Here is a 14,673-nt window from a genome sequence, read left to right on the forward strand (position 1 = left end):
ACAATAAATGCCTTATAAGTACCATCAAGAGACTTCAAGGTCAAATCTTGCAACGACTCTTTACTAATTAAACACCCTTACTTCTGAAGCTGCTATATAAGACCTATTATCTTTAGAACATTGAGCCTCACTGGTTCCTTGGGTTTCAATTCAGATTTAAATAAGGACTTTGATATCTGATATCTAGTAGACCTACTTTGAGACTCAAACATCTTATTAGGATGTGTAATGACCTATGGTCTATGGAGGAGTCATACTTTCATGTTGCATCGGAATTTTTGGACTCATAGAAGCCAAAATAATACACTGTACAATAGGTACTCTTCAGAGTAGTTTGCATATGCATCCAATGCAGTTGCATTACTTTCTCTCTCTAGAGGTGCTACCTTAGCGGACTTATTGATCACATTGATTAGCTTTTATGATATAAATGGGAACAATTCACAAGTTCTGGTATCAATCATCAAAATTGTTACCATACAATTTATTACCATCAAGAATGCTTTGCAGTGAAATAGTTTCAATTTTTGAGAAATTTGAAAAGAAGAACACAATCATACATCATTATGATATGGACTTTATCAAAATGATAACAATAAACTTTAAAATATGAATGAGCCCCTTGGTATTCAAGTCGTTGCTCATACACAACTAAAGTTCTAATACATTAATAAAAGATATTTCATCATATGAAATTGAACCGGAGTCTATATCATATAATCCTTTGGTAGTTAGGTGATTAGGTCATTCCTATTAGCATAGTTGTATTCATCTACTCTTTGTGACAAAAAAAATAGTTAATCTCATACTCTCTAGATAGCATACACTAAATATTTATTGTAACCGTTGTAATAAACTAGCAGAGCTAATAGAATGACCAAGGAGAAAACGACTCAGTGTTTTTATTTTTCAACGAATTTAGTAAACCGTTTTTGTAATCCTTTTTTCACGTAGTGGTAGTTAGTTTTACAAAATTTGGATTTTAAACATTATGACAGTTCATTATAGCTATTATTACCCTTTTGTTTTGAAAAATATTACTATTATTGGTATCTACTTGTAGCGTATTATGTAATATATCCAAGTTTCCAATATTATTTTCCTAAACAGATAGTTACAACACTTGTCGGAAATCTGGGGTGCTATAATTATTTGTGAAGAGTTGTTGTGCTGTTTCTTAGAAAGAAAAAACATGAAATTTGGGTCGGGAAGGGACCTAGTCACGACTCATAGCCCAAGAAGTTAAGAACAGACACAAGAGTGCTGAGTACTGCAATTTTAAACTCGTTAAAGTTATAAAATTTGGCATATTTTTGTTGAAGGCCTTACGAAAATCATACAATTTGACTGTCACCCCAAGTTCTTCAAATTGTAGGCTATATTATTTTTGTGGTTTTCTTTTGGGTACCCCTGAACTATTGAATTTTCTAAATTGTATCCTCGCATTTTTCAATTTATCGCTTGTACCCTTAAACTCTATTACTTATCCCTAAGCGTGACCATTAATATTAAATTCGTCAAATTTAGACGTTAATTGTTGATGTGGCAAAACTAAGTTGAGTTTTCATTTGCTGAATGTGCTAATATTCACTTATACATCTCTATCAAATAAACATAATATTTGATGATACCTTTTCATTTCAAAGCCCTTCCTTCCTTCCTTTGCTTTTTTCTCCCTTCACTTGCACGCTTTAATTATTATCTCACTCTTTCCTCACCTTCCTTTACTACTGCATCCATTTCAAATCATTGATTGCAAACCCTCACAATAATACGTAACAATAAACGAGTAAATTGTAGCGGAAAACACGGGTTTTTGAAAACTTTTAAAGTTCAAACACGAAGGTTCACTAAGCATAAAGAAAAGTAATCTCAGGTTATTACAGACCAAGTCTAGCAAATGGGGGGGGGGAATATATCTCACAAATAACAAGTTTAGAAAAGTGAGTCTAAGCATAACGATAGACAAAAATCCAATGGTCAACAGTACTCGCTAGCTCACATATGTATTCACCCCACAAAGCACCAACTAATACATGTCATTCATGAAACATGAATGCCACAATCAGTGGGGAGTTACTCAAGGTTCTCCCAGCCAGATTAATTATATCAAAATGAGCATAACAATGAACGTAATCAAACAAGGAATATCAAAGCAAGATGTAATTAACTCGAATAGTGTAAACATGGGATCATACATGTTAACATAATGAGAGAAAACATGGTATAATGATAAGTGAATATATCTTAAGCATACTCAAACATGTGAGACAAAAGTAGAAGAACATAAGTACGACTAGTCATATAGAGCACGAATTCCAATGAAACGTGACATATGCAAGTATCCAAAATAATGCAAGACCTTTACTACTCTTAGAATCATTTCGTCCCGGTAGGACGACGATAATATAATACAAACCTAGTCTAAACCTGGCCAAACTCTCGGGATGAACGTTTCCCGATTCGACATGCGATAAACATTTCGCATCCAAGACTCGATCAACAGAACGGAAGTCGAGTACCTAACTCTCGACAGAACGACCAACGAGAGCGGCGGAAATAGAATAGGACAACCAAATCTCGATAGAACGACCAACGAGAGAGGCTTTAAAAGAGCAAGATGACCAACTCTCGGCAGAACGGCCAACGAGAGAGGCGTAAACTAGTCAAGTAAGAAGGTATAACGTAGTGGCATTTTCATGAGAATACGTCTCAACACAAGAAATTATTCAAGATAGACAATTCATACTTGGAATGTGATAAATAAATGAAAATGAGCAAGTTATAACTCGAATAGAAATATACTACGACATTTCATACTTTAATAACATGCAGAAACATTTTATTTCACATTTACATGTTTCTTGGATAAAGTATAAACAAATGATAACAAATGAGTTACGTTATATAAAACACGAAGTAAAACATAAATAGACCAAAACCCGAGTCATACATACATTTTAGAACCAAGGTGATGAAGCATAACCAACAAGGAACCTAAACCCCAATCCCAAACGACAAGTTTAAAACTCGACTACAATAAGGGTTGACTTAAAACGATCATAAAACAAGTTCTAGACATGAAAATGAGGTGAAATCAATTGGAAGTGATAGCTTATCTTCTTACGGTTCTAACGGTAGGTCATAAGCCCAAAACAGACATAAAACGAAGAAGTTATGACCATTTTACGAAAGTTGGTTTGGCTGAAACCGCAGCCTGCAGTTTTCTCATGGTACAAGACTGTTTGCACGACAATTTTCTGCACTTTTCCAAAGTCGATTTCTTCCAATTTGTTATCCAAAATTCCTCCAAAATATACATGTAACAACAATGATACCTAATATAAACCACAAAAATGTATTATCACACATCTTGATGGATTCAAGCACAAGATTTAATCCAAAATCAAATAATTAACTCATCCAAATATCACAACTTTTCCCAATTGAAATAAATGTAACAACATGCTTAAAACATTTTATATAAGTTTAAGACAAGTTCTCACAACAATTGTCCAAGTCAGAAATATGTATAAACATGTAAAGATACCAACTTTAAGAATAAAAAGACTAAACTTTAACAATTAAAGCAGACAAATTTGATATAAAGTCGAGTAACCTATCACCGTTACCTTTTGCAACTTCAATCCTCAAGAGAACCGTTCACAATGTAGCTATCTTCTTCCGGGTTGTCCAATCCTTCCCTAAGAAAGATTGAGAACTAAATGAGGATGAGATTGGCGCAAAAATGACTAGAATTGGTGGATAAATGAGCAAGTTATGGTGAATATAGGTTTAGAAGGGAATTGTGTAACAATGGTGTTTTTTGTTTCAGTAAATTTCAAAAATTTTAAGTGGAGAAGATGAAGTTATGAGGGTTTTTGGTGGGTGTAAAGAAGAGAAAAGAGTAGGAGAAAAGGCCCATAAGTCATACAAGGCACAATAACTCTAATTGAGTCGGATTTCACTAAAAACACGACCCAAAACTAACTACATACTTTAAATGGCCAAGATGGTCAGTATTATTACTATACTACATCTAAAGCTATATTTTATAAATATAAGTTTTAAAACATAATTAACTTAATTAAAAAGATTAAAACGTTTTAAAACCATAACTAGAAAAGCGCGAGTGTGTAGATACCCAGTATCTGTACCTTCCAAAAATCACCCGATGATGATCAGACTACAACGTGTTTTTGATATGCGTGCGTGGATTGGCTATAAATTAGACGGTTTAATGCATTACTCGGATATGAACAATGATTTCATAAATGGTTTTCTAACTTCATTTGCATTAAAACAACACTATTTAGAGTTAAAACTGTCTTTGGACCCAAAACCGACTCAGAAACCCGCAACACGAGTCAATCTGAGTCAACCCGAGTCTCGAATGTAAAAAATAATGCCATGAATGTCTTTATCATGCCATTTGCATTAAAATGACACTAATTAGAGCTAAAACTGACACTGGGCCAAAAACCGACTCAAAATTCAAATCCCGACTAAACACGGGTCAAACCCGAGTCAAGCACACAAAATACCTACACCAAGTAACACCCAAAATCATCTTATTAGATTCCCATATTATTACATGATATCTTATTTGTTTACTACAAATCAAACCAACCAAACAATGGATGGAGCAAAGGCCACGTCCAAATTGAAAGGGACAATACACCCCTTTGTATCACTAGGTGGCTCGTGCCTCTTTAGGCCTCCTCCTTAGCTTCCAAGCAAAGTCAACCGACTTACCACCCCATAATTCTCTATAAGTACCCACCTTCACACACCATAATATTCATGCGAGTGTCCACCCCCTCACATCTCCCCTAAACGTCTATACTCGACTTCTTAAATCAAAAAATCGACACGTGTTTTCGACCTACCGATAAAAAACACAAGCCTTACACATTTTGTTTGGTACCGTCGCCGTGCATTCGACCGACCCATTCGACCAACTCAACATTAATCAATATGTTTTTCAACAACATATTTTCAACATATTTTCAAAACAAAATCTTTTTTTAAGGCACTCTTTTAAACTTCTTTGATCGTGAGTAGTCGCATACGAGAAAACCGTCTCTAAAGTCGTCTACCTCGCAAATATCAAAACACTTAAGTTTGAGGGTGTAAATATTTTACTTATTTCATGTCTTCACTGTTTTTATGAGTTTATAAGCATGAATAATGCATAATACGATTCAAATATAGGTTAGATGAACCAAAACTGAGTTTTGGTCTGAGACAGAAGCTCTTTGCTATGCAAAGAGGCTCGCGCCTCTTGTGGCTTCTCGGGTCAGACTCAAACGTGTTTGAGTTCATCTTCCTTCAACACTTCCTTTTATTTTTACTTCTTTTCTATTACGGTTTTTACCATTTATTTCATTTTTATGACAAATATTTTGACCATTACCGAAATCATCCTTGGTTCCATATACCATGACGGTTTATTCCGTGACTCGATGATATTATTTGGTTAATTATATTTTAGTGGGTATTTTAACACCTTTTTCCTTTATTACCATTTTCCTCACATTTGTAAACATATTAGTCATATTCATAATCATCCTTGGTTCTTTATACCATGTCGGTTTAATCCGAGTGCGATGAGAAACTTGACTAATTACAAATAAATGAACTTAACATAGTTAGTTCAAATCAAACATTTTCCTTTCACTTTTATTTCATTTTATTTTCATCTTTGTCTTGACCATATCATATGTCACCCTTGGTTTAATAAATACCATGTCGATTTAATTCGAGTACGGTGATAAAATGGTTAACCACACGCATTTTACATTTTTATTTGTAAACTATGCTTTTCAAACTTGTAAATCCGACAAAGAATATTACTAAGAAAATAGTAATTATTCTGAGTCATGCAAATCATTTAATCACAAATACGGTTTTAAACAACCTTTTTAACAACCAGGAGACGCCCTTTGGGTCGTCGTCTGACTCGCGCCCCAAGAGGCCGTCTGTTTTCATATTAAAAACCTGGACAGGCTCTGTTCCCTCGCCTTATGGCTCGCGCCCCAATGGGGCTGCCTGGCACAATTCTGTCTCATTTTGGTACTTGTCTAGGACGATCCCGATTACGGTTAATTAATACGAATACGTGACGGATCCGATTGACGAGTTTGCATTTTATACTTTATCCTTTAAACACACCTTTTCAATCAAATGGATCGTGTTAAGCATCATAATCTGAATTTGGTAAATGGATGTTTAATTTCCGTTTTCACATGCAAATCAATATAAATCCAACTTTGACACCAATTACTTGGTACATGGATAAACAAACCAACTTAGCAAATTCTTACATGTTAGGTTAAGACTAAAGAATGCGCATTCATGCATTTACCGTTTTATCAAATTTTGCACTTAAACAACCACGATCGATCATTAGAGGACGCTAACGCGGGCGGGATTGGGTGTTCCATTAAAGAGTTTCCCAATACGTACCCTCACCCCTTACTCAGAACCTTTGGATAGTGGATGACCTTATCCAGGGCGTACTAGAGTCATTCTAGCGATATCATGCTAAAGGGGAACGAGTCCTTATCTTTAGTACCTATGGCAAGCACCGATTTTTGCCTTGATTGACTTAGGTATAAAGTGGATTCGAACGGTTTCCAGGCATCCCATAATTTCTTGGTGGCGACTCCGAACATCTTTGCATCGTTTCGAGACCTTGCCTTAGACGAAACCGACCGATCTAAAATGATCCGATCGAAAGCATTTTTACGCTGCCGAGCGTGGCTTTCAAAAGACCGCTATACGTCCACAGTTTGGCTTGGCGTATAGGTGGCCCATGTCCACAGAGTGTTACAATCATTCCTTCTTTTAAAAATTTTCATCCTAAAAACTTAAAGCAGGGGAGGATACCTCAAGTAAATAAACTCGGATGCTTGGTACGTATCGAAGCTTCTGGTTCCCACGTTTCTTCTTCCGCATTACCACACTTCTAAAAAGCATTCACTAAGGGTACAACCTTACTTCTCAACTTCTTATCCTCCTTGTCCAAGATGTGAATTGGTCTCTCCTCAAAAGATAGACTAGGCTCAAGCTCGGGAATCTCATTTCGCAACACATGACTAGGGTTGCTAATGTATTTCCTAAGTTGAGATAAATGAAAAACTTCATGAAGTTTACCCAAACTCGGGAGCAAATCCAATTTGTAAGCCACGTTACCAATTCTCTTTATAACTTCATAAGGTCCAATGTATTTTGGACTCAATTTCCCTTTGACTCCAAATATTTTCACTCCTTTCATAGGGGACACTTTCAAGAACACCTTATCACCAACTTCAAATTCCAAGGGTCAACGGCGAACATCAGCATAAGACTCTTGCCGGTCTTGAGTGGTTTTCATTCTCTCTCGAATGAGCTTTACTTGGTCAAATCGGCTAGCTTGTCGGGTCCTAGATCATGAATATCACTTGCTTGATCCCAAAAAATAGGCTATGACACTTCCTTCCATAAAAAGCTTCATAGGGAGCCATCTTGATAGAAGTATGATAACTATTGTCTATGATACTCGGACTCGCCTGTTTACTGCCCATACTCGTACACGTCCGATCCGACAGCTTGGAAAACGGACACTGCTGCAGTTCAGATCGTCGGAGAAGATTATGAGGCGGATCGGGGAGTTCGATGCGAACCATGCAAGATTATGCTCTATCCATGGAAGAAGGGATAGGCTGATAGAAGAAAAAAAAACATTGATAATGTTATGGTATTTCTTTTACTGACTGAATGAAGATGAAGTTTTTTTTTTCAAGTTTTTAAGTCTTGTATTGGGAAGATCCATGAAAGGAGGGATAGAAGAAAAAAAAAATGATAATGTTTTGGAATTTGTTTTACCGGAAGAAGATGAAGTATTTTTTTTATTTTTATTTTTTATGTTTTTAAGTCTTGTATTGGGAAGAGGATGGGTTAAAGAAGTCTTGTAATGGAAAGACAAGTTTTATTGTTTTTTTTTTGGAGAGGTGTTAAACATTTGACTTTTGAGTTTTTATAACAAAAATTTATGGATATGACGAAAATTTATGTATAGAATTATCGTGTTTCGAAATAGAAATGGATTTTTACCCTATAAATTCACAAGATATATTTAACATATTTTCATTTCACTACACCTGCCATAGTACCTTATTCTAATGCACTATAAAATCTTCATATATCATATTATAAAAAAATTAAAATTATTATTCATATAAAAATGGCTTCTACACAACCACTCTATAACGGAGTAATTAGAGGAGATGGGAAGCGTTGGACAAACAAACATTGCAATTGTAATTTCACTAGCTCGTACTCAAAAATCAAGCAACATTTTCTCGGACCTTCGAGAGGGAAAAAAAGACCATTATATATTGTAAGCATACACTAGATAATCAACTAGGATATGAAAGGATGCGGGCAATTGTTGAGCAAGCAGAACGCCGATAACGGAACTAAGGATGGGTATCCTTCTTCGTCAAATAATCTGAGTTTGTGTCAACGGAAGAATTTGAGGGATAATAGCATGTATTCTATTTACAAATTTCATATGTTATGTATCAAAATAATAAGATCGATGTACTTCTAAATGGAAATGTACTCTAATAATATTACGTTGGTAATGAAATTCAGAATATAGTGATCTTAATTTGATAAATAAGTAAGTTCATACAATTCTATTATTTTCTCGTTAATGTACGATTATGACTTTATAAGTTGCATAAATTAGTTAATGAACACGAAAAATCCCATTCACTACCACAAGTAACATCATTATTGATTGTTTCTGCTACTTACATGTCAAAATGTTTAGAGTTATCAATTATGAATAGTATGAACACAAATTAGGATCCAAAACATCATACGAGGAGGATAAAATCTCGACCCGACTCGAACTCAAAATAACCCCTTATTTTTGCATCAAACTATGACACGACTCTTTCGATCTGATGGGTCAAAGATAAAATAAGAATATTATTAAAATATTAATTTTATATGTCTTTTAAATTATTTGATAATATTTTTTTATAAATCTCATAATATAAGTATGATAGGTAATGAATATAGTTATATTAGATATGGTTTAATTCTAAAAAGTATTTTTTCGGTTGAAAATGATAAAATAAAAGACGTCGTTAACATTTTTTTACGCATATGACCTTCCCCTAGATCGTAATCGACCTAAACCATATTCTGACCCGACCCTTTCGACCCGATGGGTCAAATATAAATCAAGAATCTATTATTAAAATTTTACTTATATATATATATTTTAAATCATTTGATAATAAAATAATTTTTTAATTTTTATAAATCACTTAATATAAGTATGATAAGTAATAAATATAGTTATATTATTATTATTATTATTATTATTATTATTATTATTATTATTATTATTATTATTATTATTATTATTATTATTATTATTATTATTATTATTATTATTATTATTATTATTATTATTATTAGATATGGTTTAATTTTAGAAAGTGGGGTTTTCAATTGAAAATGGTAAAATATGGCATAAACTTTTTGTTAACACGTATGACTTACCCCGAGATCCGTACTCGATCTAAACCATATTCTGACCCGACCGTATGACCCGACTCGACACACGGTCTACTCGACCCGTATGCCCCGACTCGACATATATAATAACTACGCATTTCGAGTTATGTCATTGGTATGTATATGATAACGAGTAATCATAATTCATATATATGATACACATATAGTAATGACTCGTTTCGAGTTACGTCATTGGTATGTATATGATAACGAGTAATCATACACACATATTGTAACTACTACTATACACATATAGTAACTACTCGTTACGAGTTCTGCCAGTGGTATGTATATGATAACGAGTAATCATATATATGATACACATATAGTAACTACTCGTTACGAGATATGCCAATGGTAAGTAACTACTCGTTACGAGATATACTAATGGTATGTATATGATAACGAGTAATCATATATATATGATACATATATAGTAACTGCTCGTTATGAGATATGCCAATGGTATGTATATTATAACGAGTAATCATATATATGATACACATATAGTAACTACTCGTTACGAGTTCTGTCAGTGGTATGTATATTATAACGTGTAATCATATATATGATACACATATAGTAACTACTCGTTATGAGTTTTGTCAGTGGTATGTATATTATAATGTGTAATCATATATATGATACATATATAGTAACTACTCGTTACGAGATATGCCAATGGTATGTATATGATAACGAGTAATCATATATATGATACACATATAGTAACTACTCGTTACGAGTTCTGTCGATCAGTGGTATGTATATTATAATATGTAATCATATATATGATACATATACAGTAACTACTCGTTACGAGATATGCCAATGGTATGTATATGATAACGAGTAATCATATATATGATACACATATAGTAACTACTCGTTACGAGTTCTGCCAATGGTATATATATGATAACGAGTAATCATATATATGATACACATATATTAACTACTTGTTACGAGCTCTATCAATGGTATGTATATGATAACCAGTAATCATATATATGATACACATATAGTAACTACTCGTTACGAGTTATGTAAGTGGTATGTATATGATAACGTATATTTCGTTTGTCTTTTATATATTTCTTAATTTCTTATTGTTTGTCTTTTATATATTTCTTAATTCTTTATCGTTATACTCCGTATTATATATTGTATCTAAATTATTACTTTAATAATATTATATTATTATTACCAAATAAAAAACATTAGTGTACGTACATCAGAAGAATAGGAGTATTATATTTTTTTTACAGAGTCCTAGGTGACTCTGAAATCTTCATCTTTACTTTAGCCTGTCCCCAAATTAATTAATTTGTACTAATTCATAAACCTAACTCGAGAAGGCAAAACTCTTCGTCTTTCCAAAATTAATCTCCCCAAATTGAATTTTGCCCTATAAAAACCCAGAAATGACTCACCTAATCGACATTATTCACTCTTATTACTACAATCAAATACAATCAAATTCAAAACTCTACAACAATGGCTTCTCAACTACCCTTAGCAACAAATCAACGGCCTAATGTTAATCAACCTGATCAATTTGATGCAAAACCGTTATGGAATCATGTCAAAATACTTGTGATGTGAACATTATTTGCGCACATTTAGTCCCCTAATTGAGCCTATTTTGCATACTATTATAACATTTTATGGCCATTTTATCCGTCAAAACCTTCCTATTTGCTTTTCTATCGCATTTCATATGTTTTGTAGAAAAGGAGAGAATAAGGCGGAAATTCCCGTCTTTCGTGCATATTTGGAAGCTTATTGATGATATTAGATGGACTAGTATGAAGAGGAGGCAAGAATGATGGCCAAGTATGTAGGAATAAAGAGTATATAGAAAGGTCATAAGGTTTAAAGCAAGGAGGAAAAGCAAGGAAGCCATTCATGAAGAAAATTGCTCGGAACGCAAATCAAGGGCTGCTCCTTTGGCTCTGAAAGTATGCTAGTTGGAACGGCGTCGAAAAAACAAGTGATCTAGGCTTTTGAATCACTCCAATAGGAGTCCGGATGAGAAAATGACGTCCGTTTTACAATCCGAGGTCAAACAAAGAAGCTGTTCGGGAATCCGCGCGTCTCGAGAAGAAGACGCCCGTCTTCCCCACAAGACGCCCATCTTCTGGCTGGGAAAAACAAGAAAATTCACTGGAGGAGAATCCGCCCGTCTTCTCCCAAATCCGCCCGGATTGCATCTTTAGAATCCGCCCGTCTTCTCCCAAATCCGCCCGGATTGCATCTTTAGAATCCGCCCGTCTTCTCCCAAATCCGCCCGGATTGCATCTTCAGAATCCGCCCGTCCCGACTCCAATACGCACGGATTCCTGCACAGCACAATTTCGTCTTCTCCAAGCTACAAAGAAAGAAGCCCTTCCTCCGAAAAATACCGGCTCCTCCCTGCTCTAAACTCAAAAGTGTAATTACTAAATTAGCCTTAGTTAACCCTAAATGCATCCACCTAATTTCCACTATAAATACCCCATTTGTAATAATCAAAAGACACATCTTTTTAGCTAGAGAAATCCTTCCTTAGATTAGATTAGGAGTAGATTAGCATAGAATGCTCTTTAATCTTTCCACAAATTACACATTAATCTCTCTTTAATTATTGTTCAAGTTTATCATTCAAGTTTATTATTGGTTAATTGAAGATTATTGGGTTATTATTGGGAGATTGACAACCTTCCATCAATCATCAAGTTTCTTCTATTATTCTTTGCTTTATTATTTGGATCATCTCAAGTTTGGTATAATTCCTTTACTCTTTAATCTTTATTGTTCATTTCTTCATTCTATTATCATGTTTATACTTGTTGTGATAATTGACACCATTCTATTATCATTTCTTTAATCATGTCAAAATACTTGTAAAACCCAAACAAGGTGGATTAGGAAATGGTCTTGCAACTATTGCAACAAAATTGTCACGGGATCATACACAAAGGTTAAGAGCCATTTAATGAAGTTACCTAATCATAATGTCGAAAAATGCTTAGTTATTTCGAATGAAGTATTAACAGAACTCCCCCAGAAGCACAACCTAACCGAGTCAAGGAGAAACAGAGAGAACGAAGAAGCAAAGAAAAGGCAAGCGTATGTCACCCTGCCTTCTGGTTCTGATCTAGTTCAACCAAATAAAATAAAGGGGACACTGATGGAATGTTTCAATATGGCCGTAAGAGATGATGCTGACAAAGAGTGTGCTCGAGTGATCTACGCTTGTTCGTTGTCGTTTTCTCTAGTTTTAAATCCTCATTTCAAGCGATTTGTCGGCAAATTAGGAGGGTACAAGTTACCTAGTTATGTTCCGCCATCATACAATAGGCTCAGAACCATCCTACTAGCACAAGAAAAGACACACATAAATGTTCTACTTCAGCCTTTTCGAGACTCAGGGAAAAAGAAGGGTCTCTCACTTTGCTCAGATGGCTGGACTGATAGGCAACGTCACCCTTTGATTAACATGATGGCTGCTTCTGGAGGAGGCGTTATGTTCTTGAAAGCCTATGATACAAGGGGAAAAACAAAGGATGCTGAGTATGTTGCTAGTCTCTTCCTGGAAACAATTGAGAAAGTAGGAGCTAACAATGTTGTTCAAATTATCACTGATAACGCTGCAAATTTCAAGGCTGTTATAATTCTTATAGAGGTTAAATACCCTCACATTTTTTTGGACTCCTTGCATCATACATTCTTAGAATTTAGCTCTTAGGTCTATATGTGATCCTACTGAAAATTCCAGTCATTATGATCAGTGTAAGTGGATCCCGACCTTGCTTGAAGCGTGCCAAAGTATCTGGCAGTTTGTTATGCAACATACAAACTTTAACTACTTTTAATAAATATACCAAGCTTACTTTGTTAACCATAGCCGAAACAAGATTTGCTTCACATATCATAATGTGCCAACGTTTGTTGGAAGTAAAAGACGCACTTGTTAGAATGATACTTGATGATGAATGGAAGTCATTTAGGAAAACTTCATATGAGAAGAAAGCGGACTTTGTGAAAGAATTTGTATTATTTGATACATGGTGGGATAAAGTAGAGTACTTTTTGAAATTTACAGCCCCTCTGAACGAATTCCTTAGGTTTACCGATACCGATACTCCGTGTTTACATATGGTTTATGACATGTGGGACTCGATGATTGAGGATGTCAGATCAATTATCCTCAAACATGAGGAGAAAGACTTGATAAGTAGAAAGTCTGCATTTTTTTGATGTGATACAAATTGTGTTCGAGACCTGTTGGAACAAAAGTAATACACCCATTCACTGTTTGGCTCACTCATTGGTTCCGAAATATTATTGTCAAAATTGGCTGGAAGGAGTTTAACGCCGAGGGTTGCCCCAAACGAAGACCAGGAGGTTTCACAGAATAGAAACTTGTGTTTTAAGAGTTTGTTTCCAAACCCGGATGACTTGAAAAATGTCTATACCGAGTATGGTCACTTTGCTATGGGATTGGAAAATTTCAGTGAAAATTACATACTGGATGCGAGGTCAACTGAGGAGCCCTTGAGTTGGTGGGCAAATTATGGAGCATCGACACCTATGCTTCAGTCTCTCGCATTTAAACTCTTATCTCAGCCCGCTTCATCGTCGTGTTGCGAACGGAATTGGAGCATATTTTCTCTAGTACAAAGGATAAAACGGTCAAGGTTATCCCCTCAAATGATGTATGATTTAATGTTTGTCCATCGTAATCTGTGTATTCTTGAGCGCAAGCGGGAGGAGGTGCCTTAACTTCGCACGACGAATAACAACACATGTAACATGTTTATTGTTTACTACTTTACTGCATGATAGCTAATGTTTTTTCTTAATGTTAAATTAATTATTTTTTATGTTATCATATATAGAAGAAGATGAAGCTCGAGTGAGGTCAATGCTGATGATTTTGTTGATTTGGACGTTTATTTCGATGATGAAGCGGCCAGGCAGTTTTGTTGGCGAAAATCTGGAACATGATGATGCTTAGATTCGTGTAACTGAATGAAATTGATTCTAACATTGTGTTTTAGTGTTTTTAAGTTAAAATGTATCAATGAACATCCGGCTTTATTTCATGGT

At 34.7% G+C, this 14,673-nt stretch overlaps 1 protein-coding gene across 1 annotated transcript; it reads left to right on the plus strand.

Moving 5' to 3' along the window:
- The first annotated feature begins 13,497 nt into the window (after positions 1-13,497).
- Positions 13,498-14,346, plus strand: LOC141641282 (uncharacterized). Its single transcript, XM_074449952.1, has 2 exons — positions 13,498-13,805; positions 13,929-14,346. Exons 1-2 carry the CDS (start codon positions 13,498-13,500, stop codon positions 14,344-14,346), a joined length of 726 nt encoding a protein of 241 aa, XP_074306053.1.
- Positions 14,347-14,673: the final 327 nt, after the last annotated feature.

Source organism: Silene latifolia, chromosome 2 (genome assembly GCF_048544455.1).
Source record: "Silene latifolia isolate original U9 population chromosome 2, ASM4854445v1, whole genome shotgun sequence".
Classification (NCBI taxonomy): domain Eukaryota; kingdom Viridiplantae; phylum Streptophyta; class Magnoliopsida; order Caryophyllales; family Caryophyllaceae; genus Silene; species Silene latifolia.

Bases quoted from the DNA above. Each gene is read 5' to 3' on its own strand.
- LOC141641282 (XM_074449952.1), top strand. From the start codon at position 13,498: ATGTGCCAACGTTTGTTGGAAGTAAAAGACGCACTTGTTAGAATGATA. The intron at 13,806-13,928 runs GTCTGCATTTTT...ATTGGCTGGAAG, and splicing joins AAAGACTTGATAAGTAGAAA to GAGTTTAACGCCGAGGGTTG.